At 40.4% G+C, this 21,023-nt stretch overlaps 1 protein-coding gene across 4 annotated transcripts in view; it reads left to right on the forward strand.

Annotated features, from left to right (window-relative positions):
- Positions 1-21,023, forward strand: part of RAB3GAP1 (RAB3 GTPase activating protein catalytic subunit 1) — a 2,239,542-nt gene that overhangs the window by 2,121,909 nt on the left and 96,610 nt on the right. For all 4 annotated transcript variants that reach the window (XM_044074944.1, XM_044074945.1, XM_044074942.1 and 1 more), the window contains one exon: positions 10,082-10,197. In XM_044074944.1, coding sequence (XP_043930879.1) covers positions 10,082-10,197 — 116 coding nt within the window. The remainder of the gene's footprint in view (positions 1-10,081; positions 10,198-21,023) is intronic.

Genomic DNA, 21,023 nt, shown 5'->3' on the forward strand with positions numbered 1-21,023 from the left:
GTTTTGGCTGGTAACATTGGACCTCAAGGAGGCATACCTGCATGTCCCAATCAGACAAAGTTGCAGAAGATACCTCAGATTTCTTGCAGGTTCAATCCACTATCAATTCTCTGCATTGCCCTTTGGCTTATCTACTGCGCCCAGTGTATTCACGAAATGCCTGGCATCAGTAATTGCCTACTGCAGACTTCAAGGGATACAAATTTACCCTTATTTGGACGACTGCCTGATCCAAGCGGACAGCAAGCACATACTTCTGGAACATCTGGCTTATGCAACACGGTTACTGAATTCTCTGGGATACACAATCAACAAAGAGAAATCCAGGCTAATACCATCTCAGAAAATAACCTTCCTGGGTGCCAACTTGGACACAAACACCCAGATGGCCTACCTTATGCCAGAAAAACAGGGGCAACTAACTCAGTACTTCAAAATACTAGCAAATTGTACCAGGCTTACTGCAAGGAAAATCCTGCAGGCTCTGGGCTTCATGGCATCTTGCATTCTTTTAATCCCATGTGCAAAGTTGCATATGAGAAAACTTCAATGGTACCTAAAAAACCTATGGTCTCAACACAGCCACAATTTGGAAACAATAATACCAATAATTCCATGTTTGCAAAAGGAATTTCTATGGTGGGCCCAAGCATGTCAAACAAACACAGGTCTCCCCTTCTGCAAGCCTCCAGCAAATCAAGTCATCACAACAGATGCCTCAGATTATGCCTGGGGGGTGCACATGACAGGCAGGTGCATTCAGGACAAATGGTCCCAAAAGGAAAAGCACCTTCACATCAATCAAAAAGAAATGCTAGCAGTGATAAATGCAATTATAGCATTCAAGGACCTCCTGCATCCAGGGCAATTATTGATAAGAACAGACAACACCACAGTAATGTGGTACATAAACAAACAAGGAGGAACACATTCATACCCCCTGTGCAGACTAGCCATGACACTTTGGAACTTGGCTCTGGAATGGCAAATCGAACTTCAAGCAAAGTACCTGCCAGGGTTGGAAAACATGCTGGCAGACAATCTAAGCAGAAATATGACAGATCCGCACGAATGGAAGTTGCATCCTCAGGTGTTTACAAAGATAATCCAAGCGTGGGGGAGGCCAGACATAGATCTCTTCGCCTCCCACAGGAATCATCAATTGGAAAAGTTTTGTTCAAGGACCTTTCATCCAAAGGCCTGGAGAGTGGACGCCCTTTCATTCAGTTGGACAGCATGGACAGTGTACGCTTTCCCACCTCTGCCTCTTCTGTCCAAGGTGCTCTTGAAAGCAAGAGCGGACAGACCGAAGATGATACTGATTGCTCCAGACTGGCCAAGACAGCACTGGTACCCTCTCCTGAGGAGCCTAACACATACTCCTCCCTGGCCTCTACCTCTAATGCCTCTTCTGCTGACTCAGCACAGCTACAAAACTCTTCACAGTCAGCTGAAAACACTCAATCTCGCTGCATGGAAAATTCCTTAACACCACAACAGACCCTACTCCCCAAAGAGGTGCAGGACGTCATTCTGGAGGCCAGAAGGCCATCTACTAGAAAGGCTTACTCTGCAAAATGGAAACGGTTTTGCTCTTGGAATGAGAAAAAAGGCCAGGACCCTAGAACACTGAATTTGCCTCAGGTATTACAGTATCTAGCTGAGCTGCTGAACAGTAGACTCTCATTTTCCTTTATAAAAATCCATGCCTCAGCCATTTCTGCAGAATTCAACACAGATCCACCATTATTCTCTCACCCACTGTTAAGACAGTTCCTCAGAGGGGCTAAGAATATAAGACCACCAAGGAAACAACCAGTGCCAGCCTGGGATCTTAATTACATTCTAGAAAAATTAACATTGCCTCCCTTTGAACCAGCTGCCTCAACAGATTTGCAATATTTGTCCTGGAAAACAGCTTTCCTTCTGGCCATTACCTCAGCTCGTAGGGTTTCGGAACTACAAGCCCTCATGGCTGTGCAGCCCTTTCTCATCTTCCATCAGGATAGGGTTTCCCTTCGAACCAACCCGTCATTTATGCCTAAAGTGGTATCCAGGGTAGCCTTAAATCAAGCCATACACTTACCTACCTTTTACCCCAATCCTCAAAACAAAGGGGAAAGGCTGCTATATTCCTTAGACATCTACGTTATTATTTGGACAGAACAAAGCCTTTCAGGAAATCAGAACAACTTTGTGTGTCCTATGCTATAGGAGCTCAAGGGAAGCCTGTTACCAAACAGACTACTTCAAAATGGATAGGCCACTGCATACGATTTTGTTACTCCTATCATGGGAAATCTGTCCCTACGGGCATCAGATCCCACTCCACCAGGGCCACAGCTACCTCTACAGCCTTCCTCAGAGGAGTTCCTACCAAAGATATTTTGGAGGCAGCCACTTGGAGTTCTGTGCATACCTTCACAAAACACTACCACCTGCCTTTGTATTCTAAAACTAGAGCAGGCTTTGCCACTGCTGTGTTGCAGGGCATTCTGGCTCATCCCAGTTCCACCTAGTGCCTACCACCCTGTGCGTAGCTTTGGGATTCTACCCATATGTGATTACTGCAGCTGTATGCACGATGAACATAGTACAGTTTTGTACCTACCATAAATGTAGATGTTCGAGTGCTAATACAGCTGCAGTACAGGTTTCCCTCCCTCCTTCCCCTCTTGGTAAGGCACTAGTGGCTAACTCCTCCTCATACAACCTAATTTGGGTTACCCTTCTATGGTGTATTTGCTTGCAACTACTGTTTTTTTGATTACATTGCATTGCTTGAATATATATTTATATATATATAATTTATGTATTGCCTTCCTTCTGGGGGCACCTGACATCTGGGGCAAGAAAGACTGAAGAATATGGCATCGGCTGTGTCTTATATACCCCTGTTGCACTGACGTCAGGAAAGAAAGCGACAACAACCGACACCGGACATAGACTTTGGAATTCGGCCGACCGAGGGACCGCCTGACGGCAGAGAACCCATATGTGATTACTGCAGCTGTATTAGCACTCGAACATCTACATTTATGGTAGGTACAAAACTGTACTTTCGCTCCCACTGGTTCACTTTTCTTTTGACTAGGGTTAGGGAAGAGTTCTGCTTCAAATAGATGGGAAGCCTGTTCCAGAGAAGACCTATCCCTCCAGTGTGTCCTAAGTATGTCTCAATCAAAGTTTAAATCCCCAGATTGAATAATTCTGATGCTATTTGTTTTGTGGATATGCAAAAGGTCCATCAGGGTGGGATCCAGGGATGCCTTGTATGCCAGATATAGATCACCTCTAAACAGTCTGTAGGAAACATAGTATAGAGATGGAGCTTTGAAGCAGTCTGCATGTTTTTGTCCTGTATTCTTTTTGTGAGGAACCACTGTGGAGGCTCCACTTGTTGCATGTGCCTGGTCAGGTACATATCAAATGGGCATTGTACTCAATGATGTGCCTGATGAGGGCTGAATACAGTGGAAGAATGACTTTCTTGTGCCTAGATGCCATGCCCAATTTAGACCGTTTAATGGGGCCACTCACCTGACTCCCCTCCACCTATCACCCCTACCTTCCATCCATGCTGGTTCCTGGACTTAACACTGTTTCACATTAGGGGTCAGAAATATAGGTTCATAGGTAGGTAGTAGGCTGTCTGCCCGAGGGCATTTTTAAGCCTAGCCAGAGTGTCGGCTTTTGCTGCTCCATTGATTAATTAACTGAGCCTCTGTCAAGTAGAGCCAATAAAGTGATCCCAGGGGTGTATTTTCTGTTACCCATCCACTCGTCAAGGCTTCTCTTGAAGAGTGTTTATGAGGGGCTCTGCCTAATGTAGTTAGGAATTTTGTTCCAAAGCATGGGGGAGTCTCTGGGACAGGAATCTATCCCTCCAGCATGTTCTATTTATTGTTGTGGCGAGGTTTAGCTCTCTAGAGCGCGTGGCTCGCAGTGATTTGGATTTCTTTAGGTGGAGCATGTCCATCATTTCTGAGTTGGACATGGCTTTGTAAGTCAGGCAGAGATCACCTCTGAGTAAGCGATATGCCACTGAGTACAACCGGAGTTTTTTCAGTCGGGCTGTACAGGGCATATATTTGAGGCCAGTAATCCTCTTGGTGAGGTGCTTTTGTGGTCTTTCCTGCTGTTGGAAGTGTCTTGTGAGGTACATCCCAAATGGGGTATTGAACTCTATGATGGGTGTGATGAGTGACGAGTAGAGGGGCACTCTAACCTCTTTATTTCTAGATGCGAACCCCTTAGTAATTAGATGGGCCACATAGAAGGATTTCCTAACTTCTTTGGCAATATGATTGTCAAAGGAGAGATTACTATCTACCTGGGTCCCCAGATCTCTTATTACCTCTTCTGTATTAAGGGGGCTGTCGCCTATGTGGTAATTCGTGAGTGTTTTGTTTTTCCCAAATGGGATGACTATGCATTTTTTTTGCATTTAGCTTGAGGCCATGACTTTGACACCAGGTGTCTGTCTCAGTAAGGCCTTTTTGAAGGATGTTTGTGTCAGCCGGAGAGTAAGTTATGGCTCCCAGTTTGCAGTCATCGGTGAACTTGGTTAGCCATAGTCCTCCTGTGTTTGCCTGTACATCTGAGAAATATATGCTGAACAGTAGGTGTCCCAGAACCGAGCCTTGCGGGACACCACTTGTGACTGGTTTAGAGTCAGACCTGGAGCCCACTATTCTTACCGTGTGAGTTCTGTCTGTAAGCCAGTTGGCAACCCATCTTGTGACGTAGGGGTTTATGTTCAGGCTGGTGAGTTTTTCTATAATACCCGAGTGAGGAATGGTGTCAAACGCCTTGGCGAGATCAAGGTAGGCTGTGTGAACCACCTTTCCCTCGTCTATGGCCTTGGTGACTGTCTCGAAGAAGTCAACCAGGTTTAGTAGGCATGATCTGCCCTTAACAAAGCCGAACTGAGTCAGGTCAAGTGTTTGGAGGTTCCCAATGTCTTTGTTAATGAGTTCCATGATGATGCGCGCCATAGCCTTGCAGACCAGGCTAGTCAGGCTTATGGGCTGATGTTTACCAGGGTCAGTTGTGGCCCCTCCTTTGTGGAGCGGAATAACCGTTGCTGTGCGCCATTCTGTGGGCACATAGCCTGTGGAGAGGCTGAGGTTGAACAGCATGTTTAGGTGGGGGGGTCAGTTCGTTCTGCAGTTCGTGCAAGATGCAGCCTGGGACACCATCTGGCCCCATTGATGCTGTGTTTTTGGCTTTTGAAAGGGCTGTTTTCACCTGTGCTTCTGTGATTTCCGGGACACTACACTTTTCCGGTATTGTTGTGGGCCTTTTTGAAGGTGAGAGGGAGGTGAAGTTTGCACTGAATCTATCTGCTATGATGTTGGCAATATCAGTAGGTTCAGTATATTTTGTGCCATTTTGCACTAGCTCAGAGCATATCTGCAAGTTGCCACTTAGATTCTTACATAGCTAAAGAAGGCTTTGTGGTTATCTTTTGAATCCTTGGCTATTTTTCTTTCGAAGTTAGCCTTGGATGATTTTATGAGGGACCTTAGTTTCTTACTGATACTGATCAGGGATGTCTTTCCATCTTGGGATTTGCTTTTTTTCTGAACTAGTTTCCTCCTTTTGTTGTATAACCTGTTTATGGCAGGGGTCCACCAGACTGGTTTCCTTCTCTTAGTGGAGTGAGTCTTGGTCTTGCTAGGGATGGCACGATCCATGCATCCTTGTAGGTGCTCATAGAGTGCAATTGTAAAGGATTTTCCATCTTGGGCAGTGTTATCCTTTAGCATGGGGGCTGTGAAATGTACCACCTCTGCCTTAAGTAAGGTGAAGTTTGCTTTAGAAAAGTTTTTCACTGTGGTTTGCTTGGTTGGGGGTGGTTGTGGGGTGTGGACATCCAGGGTGATTAGTTTATGGATTGATCTAACCAGTGACGGGTTGACCTCCGATATGGAACACCTGTCACCTATGTTGGTGATGACCAGGTCCAATATGTTGTGGCCTCTGGTAGGGGAGTTTACCAGCTGATCCAGGGCATTTGAGTTGATAAATTCCAGGAAGCGCTGAGCCTGGGAGTTTGTAGTCAAGTAGTTTTCCCAGTTAATGGTAGGGTAATTGAAATTGCCCAATATCAGGGTGTTCGGTAGGACCTTCATGTTTTCCAGTGTCTCCAGAAAGGCGGAGTGGTGGTCCTGGGTCATGGAGGGTGATCTGTAGCAGGCCACAATTTGCATTGCAGATTTGCCTGATGTTAGTTGCACATGGATGATCTCAGAGGTATCATGCTGCGCCACTAACCTGGAGGTGTGAGTACATGAGGCAGTTGTAACATTGCCTTAGGATACCCAGATTTACCAGCTAGACTGGTTCTACTGTTTATAAAAATATAAAACACTATGCCTATCTGTTATCTTATATTTTGCCATAAATAATGTTAAAACAGAAGTAAAAATTACTAAACTCCTGGTTACGTCCGGAACCATTATCGCTTGTAGTTACTCAGTGAGGATCTGCTTAACTCAAGAATACTACTAGGGGACTGTTTGATGGGCCACTGAAGCCAAGTGTCTACAGGTGCTTTATCTGGTGAGCACACCTTGGCTTACCAGGGAATATGTCCCCAGACTCCTTCAGTACTGCCCATATCTCCTGAAACTGGGTAGGAGATTGCTGCACCCTAAACCCCCCCCCTCACACACACACACAAGAAGTTACTGTTTTAATTTTTTCCTTACCCTCATATTTTCTTTCTTCCACTTATTTGACTCATGCCTCACTCCCCTTCAGATACCATGCTCAGCAAAAGTTGTTGTTCTTCTTCTTTCGGCTTTCTTGGTTAGGGGTCACCACAGTGGAACTCCGGTCCGCTAATGATTGGCAGTAGATTTTTACATTGCCGTGGTGCCAGCTCGACGCCCAACCTTCAATGAAGGCATGCCTTATGCATGTCTTTCGAACTCCACTCAACTGCGAGGAGGACATGCAGACTCCACACACAAGGTGCTCCAGCTGAGAATCGAATGGGAGAACCTCTTGCTGTGAGGTGACAACGCTACCGCTGCACCACCGCTGCTTATATGTACTTTAAATGCTTTGTTTGGTTACAGTATTTTCTCCATAGTAACATCATGTTGTATGATGTCATGACAGTGTAGAGGTACTCTTCTTACCAATTTTACTAACTGAATTCTTGTATCACATCTACTTATGACTGTGCTTATTTATGCCGCATGCCATCCTGACTTATACCTCTCTACATGCGTGTTCTTAACATTATCAGTGTTGCTTTGATATCGATTAAAATTTATTGTTTATTGTGCTGTTTTTCCACCACATTGAGCCTGAAAATGACCTAAGTGGATTGGTGCTCTACCTTGATTAACAAACTATCTTTGTGAGTTAAATACTTGACACACACCAGCATCTTTTTGAGGTGCTGTAGTCAGCACCTAGCAGTACATGCTACTAACAACCATAACACCTGGTAAAGTCTTTAGACTAAATACAGTCCCCAGCTGTCACATCCCGTACCCAATATTCTGGGATGCCAGGAAGTACCAGTCAAATATGTCATTGGGGCAACACTTAATGGGTGTGGAATGATTTGGAGGGGGGGGGGGTTGGTGTTATGCAAAAAGAGCATGAAAAATTTCTAACTTCCATTATTCATTCTCATCTCCTGTTACTCCTTTCTTCCTTCATGGGCTTCTCTAGTCATCTTGCACTTTGACTAGCTGGAGTTCTGTACCCACTGCTAATTATCATACCTTGTTACAGTCAGCGTGTTTCTACAAAACTGTTAAAAGTTCCCCAGAGTGCTCCACATTGAATAGTCATAACCTTAGGTCTTTCTTTAGAAATAGTATCGCTCACATGCTACCGCAATTATAATCATTTTGGAAAGTTTGTCTAATTATTTAATTTATTGAACTGGGTAAATAGACTCATACTTGCAGATCTTTTCCAGCAAAATAACGGGTCTCAAGGGCAAAAACAAGGGATTGCATGCGGGAATAATTTAGAGAGGTCACTAAGCATCATGTTTTGGCAGGTGGGAGGAAGTCAGAATAACTTAAGAAAACCCACGTGGATATAGGGAGAGCATATAAACCCACGTTTGTTAGCTTTCTGTAATGCCCCCCCGCAAACCCTTCCCTAGTCCAGTCTAACCATTTTGTAGCTTTAAGTTTCTCCTTGACTCTATATTTTGTATGCGAATCTGAACCTCTGATACCCCTGCAGTACATTTATAGGTCAGACAGTTTGTTTTCTCTCTTTCAGCCAAGTGAATCATTTTTCTATCCACCACTGACTCCCTCTTTCCATCACACACTCCTCATCTTACTTCTGTAGGATTATTTTGGACCTGTGACTGCATTTCTCTGCTGTACTGGTGAATTGGTAACATTATGTCACAAGTCTTTGTGATAAGACAGAGTGTGATACACTTGGTGCAAAACATACCATATTTAGTACAGTTAACAGAAACAGAATTTGTCTGTGGTCTTTCGTTTTTGCTTACCTGTTTGGTACTTTAGACCTGTGCCTTGATTTGACTGTTTTTTCTATGCAGTCATAATTCTCCTGTGTGTGTGTGTGTGTGTGTGTGTGTGTGTGTGTGTATATATATATATGTGTGTGTGTATATATATATATATATATATATATATATATATATATATTTTTTTTTTTTTTTTTTGTAATTGTTGCATCTTAGTTAAGCTGTTGCAGAGCCCTTCAAGTGAAAATAACTTCCTTATATTACCAAAGCCATTCCTTTTATTTGATAAAACATTTGCTGTTTTTGTACATATCTTGTTTAACATGTATTTTAAGCTTTTTAGTTTTTCTTATGGTAATACGCAGCTATGTCTCCACTTATTGTAGATATAAGTCATCGTTGTCTTCTTCCAATCTCTCTATACCTTTATGAATATGTGGTTTCCAGAACTGCAACAAGTAGTTATGTGGTCTGCCTAACTGTTTATACAGAAATTTTCTACATACTTACTTCTGCCTTTGCAGATTAATATTCCCCAGTCCAAATTTATAGTAATTTAAAAGGATGAATATATATATAAAAGTGAAGAATAACAGATTTTTGTGTTAGAATGTTGGGATAATTCCTGACAACATATTTTATTATGTTATCCACCTTTACAGAGTGCTAAAATTGACTGGACTTGTAAATGTGTTTATTCACTACCTTTTTTTTTTCTTTGTACACGTTCTCTCACCTCTCCTCTCCTTTTCTTGAGCCTTGGTATCCCCTTTAATTTGTTTGTTTGGTCAGTATTGTTAAGCGGTGTAGTTAAACGTTCATGAGCTTTTATTTTTCCTGTATTAGCAACCATATCAGTTGTTTAATTGCTTAACCCAAATAATTTCTCTGTCTGTAATGACATTGTATTGTATTTTCCTCTTTTACCCTCTAGCATAATTTTTGCATGTTCTCTGTTTTTTAAGATAATACCTTATTGTAACAGGTATATAAAAATAACTAATTACTGATGAAATCTTGGTCAGTCACATTCGGAATGAATACACGTTGTGTGTGTGTGTGTCAGAATCTTCAGATCAGTAATAAGCTGCTGTTGTGCTATGACTTGACATATAAACCAATACAAATTATGATAATTTGTGATACAGCATGCGCAGCATTAATGACTTGTATTAAATTTGTTTTTCTTAAAAGTCTGCAAAATTTACTACAGTTTGTGAAACTGTATTAAAATGTTTTAGTTCAACCTATGGTTTAGATCTGCATATTAGAAGTGTGTTTTGAATGTAGTATAATGAATATTGTAAATGTTTCTGGCAGTGAATAAAAGCAGTTGATCTTTTTATGGACATAGGATAAGAAAAATAACTTTTAAAACCTTCAGCACTCAGAAGGGAAAATGGTACACTGACATTTTCAAGTAATTGTGTTGAAGAACCCTCACCATGGAGACTTTATTAAAGAGTCTACCTTAATTATTAGCTTGCCCTTTTCTGATTTCTTGAGTTTTTATTAGATTGCATTGAAAGTAGATTAGAATAACACAAATGTCTGAACTATAATGTAATAAATATGTGTGCACTGTGCTTTACTCTTTAGGAAATAATCAGCCAGCTAATGAGTGTGGAAGCAACTATTGCTAGAGCAAGATCACTGAAAGCCAACTTTGCAATTGATACTTGTGAGCAGAAGGATGAAAAAGAAGAATTAGAAAGGTGAATGACATAGAGATGGTCTGTAACCTAGCATGCATGTTGTGACTACCCAAGTTGTAATCACGTTTGTTTTACTGCCTTACTGTCTTGTGCTTTACTTACAGGCGTGAAGTGTCTAAAAAAGGTGAGAGGCAATAACTTTCAGTTGGCTATACTACATTTTATTCAGATATGCCATAGATATTAACTGGTTGCTGATCATTTTCAACAAATAATCACTTCATAACTATTTTAAACGTGATGCATTTTAAAAGGTGAAACATGTTTTAAACAGTTTGAAAATAACACACATTGTTATGACTGGTGGAAACCTGCCATAATTCTGCATAGTACTTGTTAAAAACAAGTCAAATAAAAGAATACTTTAACAGAGTAATAGCATTTCTTGTATTGTGATTGGTGAATTCTTCATTTACATGCTCAGAGTTTTTACTTGTCTGAAGTTCCAACCAGTTGGAAAATCTCAGCATTACATGAGTGTACGATGCAGCCACCAAGATGCAGGAAGTGCTTATGGTCACTGCTGAGTTTTGTAATTTTGCCTGGCTCTCTGACAAAGTAATGGAACCCTGACTGTGACATACTTCGGAGTTCAGTTACTGGTCCCAGCACTGGAGAAGCTAAGCTGGGAATGGGAAGAATGAAGGGGCATAGCCTACTCATTTCTCCCAGGAGAGGACGAGGGTTTGAGTGCCATTGGAGGGACACAGGGTGGTGCAGTCTCCCTGGTAGAGACCAGAAAGGCCAACACTTCTGCTGTGAGGGGTGGTCAGGGCTTCTTGGGGGAAACTCCCCTTGCAGAAGTGAGGAGAGTCTCCACAGACAACCCATTGCACATCCCATTACTGATGCCTCACCAAGTGCATAGTTAGGGATGGGAAGAAAGAAATGAAAACTCTTCAAACCACCCCTGATGGCTGCCTGTATAATTACCTCCTCTTAGCTCTTACCTGGTGAAGAGAACAAATGGGCTAATAGAGACCAAGAGAGGGTCTGATGATTGGCAGGTAATGGGGACAAAACCTTACAAAACAAACAAAAAAGACTTCTAAGTTCTGTACTTTTACTGCATTTCTAAATAATAATAATAATAAATGTCTGCCCAACATTCTTTTTTGCTTACTGACTACAGTTTTGGGCAATAAACTATTTTGAGCGTTTGAATGTTACCAGTGTGCAGCGTCCATTTTTTAAATTCTTTTTTGTACTGTTGTAAAGAGCATTTATAGGCTCCCAGTTGTCCCAGGTTCAGTTAGTAGTTAGGATGAGTGATGGAGCAACAGGGAAGGATGGGTATCCCCATCCCAGGTGAGAGGGCATTTATTGATGGCACTCCTTTAGGTGAGGTGTTGTCCAAAGAAGGGAGTTTCTCTTGGGCATAATTGAATTTTGAGGGTGGGGCAGGGAGTCAGTGGACTATGTAAAGAACCTCCCAGGACAGCTACACAAATGGCTGAGTCCCCAGGACCCCCTTAGGGTCCATGACTGGCCTCACCAATACTGGAGCAAGTCCAAGGGGGATAGTAGGTAAGCTGGTAGTAAACTGTACTTGAAGTAGTGAATATTGTAACAGAGATAAATGAATAGGAAGCGGGATCTTTAGAAAAGGAGAAAATTACATAGCAAAAATGCAAGTTATGGTGACAATAAATGCAGAAAAATGTTTTGGAGGAGGCATGAGGTTTAAGAGAAGGCAGAAATTTAATAATGTATATAATGTTACATAGATTATAGGATTTATAACAATATATGTGATGTATAAAATGTGAACATGTTAATATGGTTTGATTACATTTATTTAAATGTAAGTTTGCCTCTGTCAAATTGATAATTCAATAAAGGTGTGTAAAAAAGAGTGACCTATAGCTACCTTGTCACAGACTAGGTGGTGGCACTCTCAGATCCGTATAATGGCAGTTGTGATGTTGCACCTCATTATAACAAGACATTCATTGCATGTTTTGTTACGTGGTAAGAGACAAGCATTTTGATCCATCATTTGCTGCAATTCAGTGTAGGTGGCAGCTGGACTGATCCCCTTTATTTCTCTTTAATTTTGTCTAGGGGGCGGATGGACTGAACCTTTTCATTATAAGTATGCGGCATGTCACATTGTCACTTACACTAGAACCAACCCACATATACTTTGCTAAGTGCCACAAACCAATTTCTTTTCTGTATAGCAGTACAAGCAGTAGTCTGATGGCAGATGGGCCAGTGCTTACTTTCCAGATAATGCACAAGCACTAATGTAGGTGGAAAATAGACTAGTTATTACTTTGCAGCTATTCGGGTGAAGGTCTAGGTGGCAGATAGAGATTACACATTTCTATTTGCTTCCCTGTTCCTCCTCCTAAACTACTCCATTCTCTCCATCCACCCATCATACAAATGTCACTCAGGTTGATGGAGTGGCTCCTTGCACACATTAATCTAGGTGACAGATGCACCTATTCATATTCTCTACTCAGCTGGAAAATTAGTCTAGCCAGCAACAGACTGATCCTCATTATTTCCTCCTCCCCTTTCGCTCAGAACAGTATAGGTGACAAACATTTGGCTCCTTCACATTAGATCCCCTTTGGGAAAAACCCGGTTCCCATGAATTACCACATCGATGGTAGTTCACTGAACACAGAAGGCATTATAAGAGATCTGGGAACACAGGTTGACAACAACCTCTCTTTTGACCTCCACATTGCCACTGTGGTCAGAAAGTCCTTCTATGTGGCACATCTTATTACTAAGGGTTTTGCATCCAGGAAGAAAGAGGCCATTGTCTTCCTCTACTCTTCCCTCATTAGGCCAGTCATTGAGTACAATGCCCCATTTGGTATGTACCTCACCAGACACCTGCAATAATTGGAGAGGCTGCAAAAGTACCTCACAAAGAGGATCCTAGGCCTTAAACACTTGTCCTATATGGACAAACTCAAAAAAACTCCAACTATTCTCTGTCTCATATCGCCTGCTTAAAGGCGATCTCTGCTTGACTTACAAAGCCATGTCTGATATAGCTCTGTTAGAAATCCCAAATCCCTCCACACCACATGCTCCAGAGACCTCAACCTCATTACCACAATCAACAGAACAAGCTGGAGGGACAGGTTCATAACACAGAGACTGCCCATGCTATGGAATATACTTCACATACATGTCAAACAGAGCACCCCACTGCCCATCTTCAGGAGAAATCTTGATGAATGGATGGGAAATAGAAAATTCACCCTGGGGATCACTCCAGTGGCTGTACTCGACAGAGGCACTTGGAACTAAGGTCAGGTGGCACAATGCCAGGGTAATCCTATGGGCTAGACTTGTAAAGGCTCCAAGGCCATTAGCCTAGTACACACCTATGAACCTAGCAGTTTAAAGAGCAATTGCACTGGTTACTACAACTAAAGTAGAAATTATTTTCTGTCTTGTAACTGTGTACATAAATGACAGTCCAAACCTCATTAACGCACTTTTATTTAGTCTAATTTAGGCATTAGCAGTTTACCTTGGGGAAAAATATTTGATTAGATATTCTGACCTACCTCTGATACTTTTTTCTAAATACACAACTCTCTTACAGCATCAGGACAGTTTCCAGCCCCTCTTATTCCCATAATTACCTAGTTCATACGATAGCAACTTACCTGCTGCTCCATGTGTTCTTTCTGTAACCTACACTCTGCAACCAGTAATGACAATTAAAACTTTCCATGTGTTGTTGCGCCATCTTACTTTCCTTATCAATAACACAGTACCTGGCAGACAATCTATCCATACCTCTAGCTACCACTACAAATGACTACAAACTGAACTCACTCTTCTTCCTTTACTGCCACCCTACCATCTGTCCCACTACTCTAAACAGGTCATTTATATCACAGGAAAACAATTCATTACCTGTATGTACATGATATAACTTACAGACAGTCACTGCAAACCAAAGTAGTGGTAGAGCTTTCAAGTGGATAGCAGCTAATCTAATATTAGGACATCATAACTATCTTACCATCATGCGTGAATGGGCGTGCCTTCGTTGAAGGTTGGGTGTCGGGCTGGCACCTCGGTACCATAAAAAAATTGACTGCCAATCATTAACAGACCGGAGTTCCGCTGTGGTGACCCCTAACCGGGAAAAGCTGAAAGAAAACAACAGCATACCTATCTTGCCATCACAGTTATCTATGCTTCCCCACCCTCCTCTGTCATTACTGTAAAAGACACCCTTTTAGAAATATTCCCTAAATTACACTACAAGGGCTCTCTTTAAAAAGTAGTTACATTCAGCAAAAAAAATCTGTGCATATAATTAGCATAAAATTTGAATACCAAATAGCACATAACTCTTCATGCCTCCATTAGGAATGTGAGATACTACTCAAACATTTGTTTAAAAAACAGAGAATGACAGAAATGTTAGAAAAATATAAGCACATTATCAAAAAGATAGTGTAAAATGTGTAGTCTTTAGTGAACTGTATTGCAAAATTCTATCACACACAGTCATTTATTTTTGCTTCTGAAAAAGGGAGATGTAAGAAGTGTGTTCCCTTTCTTTAAAGTATTGGTTCCACTAGTACATTGCTTAAGTAGTGTGGTTTTGTGTGTACTAGACAGCTTCAAAAATCAAGTGTAATGGGGGGGGGGGTTAAAAAATTGTGTGAAGGGGTACATCTAGCCTGAAAATAGGAACATACCTCCAAAAATAAGCACATCATGTTCACGGGTAAATCAGGCCTGAAATAGGTATATACCTACAAAACAGGTACAGTTTTGATATCTGGCACAGTATTCCTACAGAAAATCACTCCATGTTGGACTCATCATTATTAACTTAGCAAAATGATGTACAAGTACATACTATGCAATTGTCTTAGTGATCACTGCCCAGTAATATCCTACAGGTCGTTTAAGACAAAAAAAAATAGCCCTTGTATGATTACTCTTTGGCCATTCCCAGGACAAAAAAAAATAAACATTTTGGATCAACATCTGAGCATTCTGGATTGGTCACCAATTTACTGGATTCAAGACCTGGTAAGTGCCTTTTTTTTGTCAATACCCTGGGTACAATCCAGAATATGATGTTCCCCATTGCACACGGGAGACTCAAGGGGCAGAAATGTGCCTGGATCACAAATGAAGCCAGGAATCAAACAAAGAGAGATGGCCTGGGCAAACTGGAAACAGAATGCACCAAGTAATGAACTGCATTAGACCTAACCTGTCAGGTGGAAAAAAAACAGAAAACAGAATGACAGCCAATGTTGCTAAGTCCCTATTCTTAAGGAAAAAGCAACAAAGAGCCAGTAGAACTCCTAAATATTTTTGGAAAGAAAGAGATAAAAGCCCTTACAGGCCAAATTACCATCCCTTTACTTCCCTTTACTCCCGCAAAAGACAACTCAAACAGTCTTTATGCAAGTGAATATAAAAACTTTCTTAGCTGCTCCATTCAGGCCATGACTAGCTCCGTCCCTTCTTCTTCAAACAACATTTCCCCAGACTGCAACTCACCGCCAAGACTATATCCTGTAGCAGACTGTGCAGCAACTTCTACTTCTCTGAAATCTGTGTCAAAGAAACTAAAAACTTAATAAAACAGTTAAAACTTTCCTGTGCAAACATCAACACACTACACCCTGTTCTCCTTAGGAGAGCAGCAGATAAAATTTCTAAACCACTTGCCTTTATTTACAGCCTGTCACTAACATCAGGGATAGTTCCCCCATTGTTAAAGCACACAATCATTATTTCACGTATAAAGATCCACCCTCCCAAAAAAATCTTAAGGATTATAGACCAATATCCAATCTATGCCCATTCGCCAAAATCATTGAAAAAAATTTTTTACAAGCAAATGCTTAAGCATGTCAGTAGCTATGGTTTCCTCTCAGATGAGCAACATGTCTTCAGAAATACATTTAGTACCACTACAGCTCCTCTCATTGCAAGAGGTGCAATCTGCGATAGCATCAACAACAGCCTCATTACAACTACCATAGATTTTTTATATGACTATGGCTTTTGAAACTGTAAACCATGACTTCCTCATTACCAAGTTAAACAAATTTAATTTCAGTAACAATACAATAAAGTGGTGTCAAAGCTGTCTTGAAGATAAAACTTTTCAGGTCCTTTTTAGGCAAACAGTTTTCTGCAAATGGCGCACTCTGTACAGATGTCCCTCAGGAATCTGTCTTAAGTCCAGTATTGTTCTCATTGTTTATTGATGACCTTAAGGAAGACTTTCCTTCATTAAATACATTAAATGCTAATGATATTCTTCTCCTAGAGTCATAACAGTCTCTCTCTAGCCTTTAAACAGTACTCCAGCAGTCTTTTTCAAACCTCTGCACCTGGGGCGAAAATAACCTCCACATTAACCATAAAAAGACTAGTGTAATACTCCTTACTACTCCCAACAAGCTAAGAGAACTACCAAACTTAAAAATAACTGTTAACCAGAACACTGCTACTCCCACTGTGTCGAAGTAGAAATACATAGGCCTTACTCTTGACCCCCTCTCTCAACTTCAGCATGTATACTTACAGTGTAGTTAACAAGGTTCTATTACAATTGAAATCGTGCTATAGAATTTCACACCTTCTTTCTCTTGCCGCTTGCATTTCACATTGTAAAAATATACTTCTTCCAAAACTGGAGTATAGGTTACTGTTCTGCTTACAGTAGACATAGAGTTCAGACAGCAGAAAACAAAGTGTGCCGATTTGCATTGCTTGCAGTCCTTCGGGTACATCATTGCAACTTCCTCAAGATGCTAAACGGGTTACCTGTCACTGAAAGATCAACCTTTCTCTTAGGCACACTGATATATAAATTTGTAAATGAAGGCTACTGCCCTTCTTTGAAGAGAAAATTCCCTCTCAGACAACATACATGCTCCCTAAGGAAATACTCAAGACAATGTAATGTCATTTAGTAGACCCACCCCCTTTTAAAACTGCAATAGGAGAATGCACTTTTTCCAAGTTAGGCATTGCTCTGTGGAATAAACTCCCTCCTGAGATAAGAAGCCAAAAGTGCCCTTCATGGATTTAAATCATCACACGTAGAACATTCCTACAGTGAAGTAGCATGTAAGTGCTTCAGGGGATAATGGTTAGCAGCATGCCAATGCACAAATTCAGCAAAATGTTTTCCCAGAACTCTGACATTAATATGGGCACTAAATAGAGCAAAAATAATAATATAATGTCATACTTTAACAGAACCACTGAATAAAGTGTAACAGTATCATATATCATTTATATGAGACGTATGTGTGCGTGCTTGTATATCAAGCTGTGCATATTTTATATATATTGTATATAGGGGTTAAACATTACTAGTAATGCTTAACCTGCTATGTACAACTTTGTTAATGTTACCAGTACCCAGTATTTATTTCATTTGTGATTTTAGCATTACTGCTTGGTGTGAATATAATTTATGCTCATTTTTTTTCTACTGGACTAATTCAAAAGTGCAGTCTTAAACAAGTGTGTATCTGTATAAACCTCACTGTCAAGCTGAAATCACTATTCTCTTTGCAATCAGGTCCATGTGGTGACTGCAAAAGATCTTCAGACCAGCTCACTCACTAGTTAAAAAGTAATTATTGTTATATTATCAGATAATTGGGTGCTGGCATGGCTTATCTCATATGCAAGGACTACAAACTGGATTTTTAAGTACAATTTTGATTTTTCTCGTATAGCCTTGTATAGAGAAAATGTCTCCATATTTTAGCAGCAGAGGCTAAGATGGCAAGACAGCACTATTAAAATAATTATGAATATGAATTTTCAAGAACTTGAAGAAGCAGCTGATGGATAGGCCTGATGTATTAAATTTCTTAGAGTCGAATGCAACTAAATGGCTAAAAACAACAATCCACCTTTCATTTTTTATTTCATTTCTTATTCATTTTCATCTTTGGTTAATAATGTTGATATGAAAACACCACATGAATGCAATGATAAACCACCACAGAAATCCAGGAACGAACCACCATAAAATCAGCCAGCAAAATGTATTCACAAGGCAATCACAAAGAAAATAAATGGTTAGCGCTTTCATATAAATTAATGTTATACTTCATCAGACATTCTTTTACAATTCTCCACACTCTCAATCATGATGTCATTTCCTGTCATAAGTTAATTAACAACATATATGCGATCTTAAAATGGACATTTAAAAAGACAAATTTAAAAAAACAATGCCCTAATCATGCTAAATTATTCCATTAAGTTACAATAAATACCAAACTTTATAAAAAGTATATATGTAACAACAAACATTCCATTACTCATCCTGGACACCAGTTTACTTATACTGTTATAGAACATGTAGATATGGATGATAAGAAACCATGGGGCTTGCTTTTAGAATTAAAAGAATAGGAATGGTAAGTAAGACTACAAGCAGATACTTGGCCAGGAATTAACAACAAACGTAGTTCTATAGCTCCAGTTCTTAAGTTGAAGGCACTTAAAAGAAATAAAGTTAGTGGAAATACTTGAATATTTAGATATTAGCGCATAGATATAGGAACTAAGTAGCTTGTATCTATAATTAATAATTTATTTGCTATATGCTTCTATATTTAACATATTTAATATATTGAATATATATTCATTTCATTATATTTATCATATGTATTATAATATGCAACTTTTAGTATGCTTTAGTGGCATTATATAGATGTGAATATTTGTTTTTTTATAGGTTGATTGTTACATATATACTTTTTATAAAGTTTGGTATTTATTGTAATAAAGGATTTTAGCTATCACATCATGTTTACTAATGGTTAGAGTGAGAGTTTCATCACCCGAAGATGGTGCAAACTTGTCAAACATGTTTTGAATGGTTCTTCTTGTGAAGCTATGATTTCCTATATAGTAGCCTATGTGGTACGTTAGAGTTGTGCTTGTTATTCTATGTATAAAGCAGCCAGGATGCAGGCGGACATCACATAGCTTTTCAAACCAACTACCGAGTCTTGAAATGTCTTGGAATGTTGCATCATCTTTATCAGCTGTAACTCAATCAGCAGTTCAGGCATAGCATGTAGAACATCCATCTAATCACAGGGTAGAAGCACCACACAGCATATCTGTTCCTTTGCAAGGCTTTGTTGTTAATCTTGTTACCAGAAGTATGTAACAGGAGTATAGCCATCCCAATACTTTTTCTCCCATTTTAAGCTGTAAGGAGTCTCCTTGCGTACAGCTGATTTTTAAAGATAAAATCCATTAGTGATACTGATTTTTGGTTGGGAGATAAATTCAGATGCAGTCATGAGCCTGCATGGGGAGAAGGCCAAGATAAAAACTGAACTAGCAAACTGATGTTTGTGGAGGGACAAGGATTGAAGCAGTGGAACTACATGTGTGGGAGGTTGATTGACTTTCTAGCACCAGAAATACCCAGGACTTGGGACTTATTTTAGACTTCAGTAGGTACAGCATGAGATAATTAAGGAGAAGGGAAGTCTGAATGAGGATGTCAAAGCAAGAGTCTGAGTTGCTACAGCAAATGGCACAGAGTGTCAGGGGTACTGTCTGACAGCGGAATTCCAAAAAAAGCTGAAAAGTGAGATACAGAAAACAGTGGTGTGACTAGTGTTTCTGTATGGCACAAAAACCTGAGTATTGAAGGCAGAGTAGTTGAGGAAGGTTGAGATGATGGATAATGAAATGCCTGAGATAAATGGTAAGATGTGCACTGTGGGCCAGACGAAGAATTGAGGACATCAGAACAGAAGCCAAAGTTGCCACAGTTCCAGAAATTGCCAAGGAGAGGAGATTGTGGTGGTTTTGCTCACACATGCAGGAAAACAGAAGATGGTTTGCTGAAGAAGAAATGGGAGAAACCGGAAGAATATAAGAAGAAACAAAGGCATTCAGCCAAGAAATGACTGGATTGCATCAGCGAAGCCCTAGAAAAGTCAGACATGATAGAAAGTGATGGTAAAAGAGTAGCACTGAATCAATAGAGCTGGTACAGTTAATGTGACACCCTGATCCCGACTAGAAAAAGGAGTTGAGGAGGAGGAGGACACCATCCTGAGAAATACACTCATGCCACAAATAGTACTGTTCAATTATGTTTGGAAAAGTGACGAAATCCACGTTTTCAAGAGTTTTTTTTTTTTTTGTGAAGTAGAGGACCATAACATGCATGCAGCAATTGAATGTTACAAACACAGCCACTATGAATTGTTGGTACAAGGTAGCATTAGCAGAAAATTATAGTAAATTAGCATGACACCAGTAAGTTACAGTAGACCTTTCTCATCTGCCCTGATAAATGATGTAATATTCTGCCTTCCCTCCATCCCTGACTTCCCCTTTATCATTTTTCCTCTCGTCCCATGCATTGTTGAATGTTTCTGTGTATTCTCTATCCACTCCTTCCAGTACTCCATTCCGTGGGTCGACATCCCCATCTGTGAAAAGTAGTTTTACAAATCCATTGAGAAGTTCAGAGTTCTTAGGTCTGTAATAAGCTTATGGCCATCCAGAAATGCAGCCATATAATACTGTATATTGGTAAGAGATTAGCAATGCTACCCATTAAGTAGGCTTTCACTATATATCCCCAGTAAAAAGTCATCACCCATGAAGTCAGTTTTTTAAGGTTGCTAGGAAACTGTTCTGCTTGGTAGATAAGGGCAGCTTATTGCAGAAACACAGGATACTTTGGATTTAAATATCTGTCACTCCATCTGGTGATACTGATGTAGTAGTTAGTGTACTACTGATGTAGGGTTAGGGTTAGCTAGAATGGGTTAATGCTTTACCACTGTGTTCATTAACAC

Source organism: Protopterus annectens, chromosome 6.part0 (genome assembly GCF_019279795.1).
Source record: "Protopterus annectens isolate FY-2018-M chromosome 6.part0, PAN1.0, whole genome shotgun sequence".
In the NCBI taxonomy this organism is placed as follows: Eukaryota; Metazoa; Chordata; order Ceratodontiformes; family Protopteridae; genus Protopterus; species Protopterus annectens.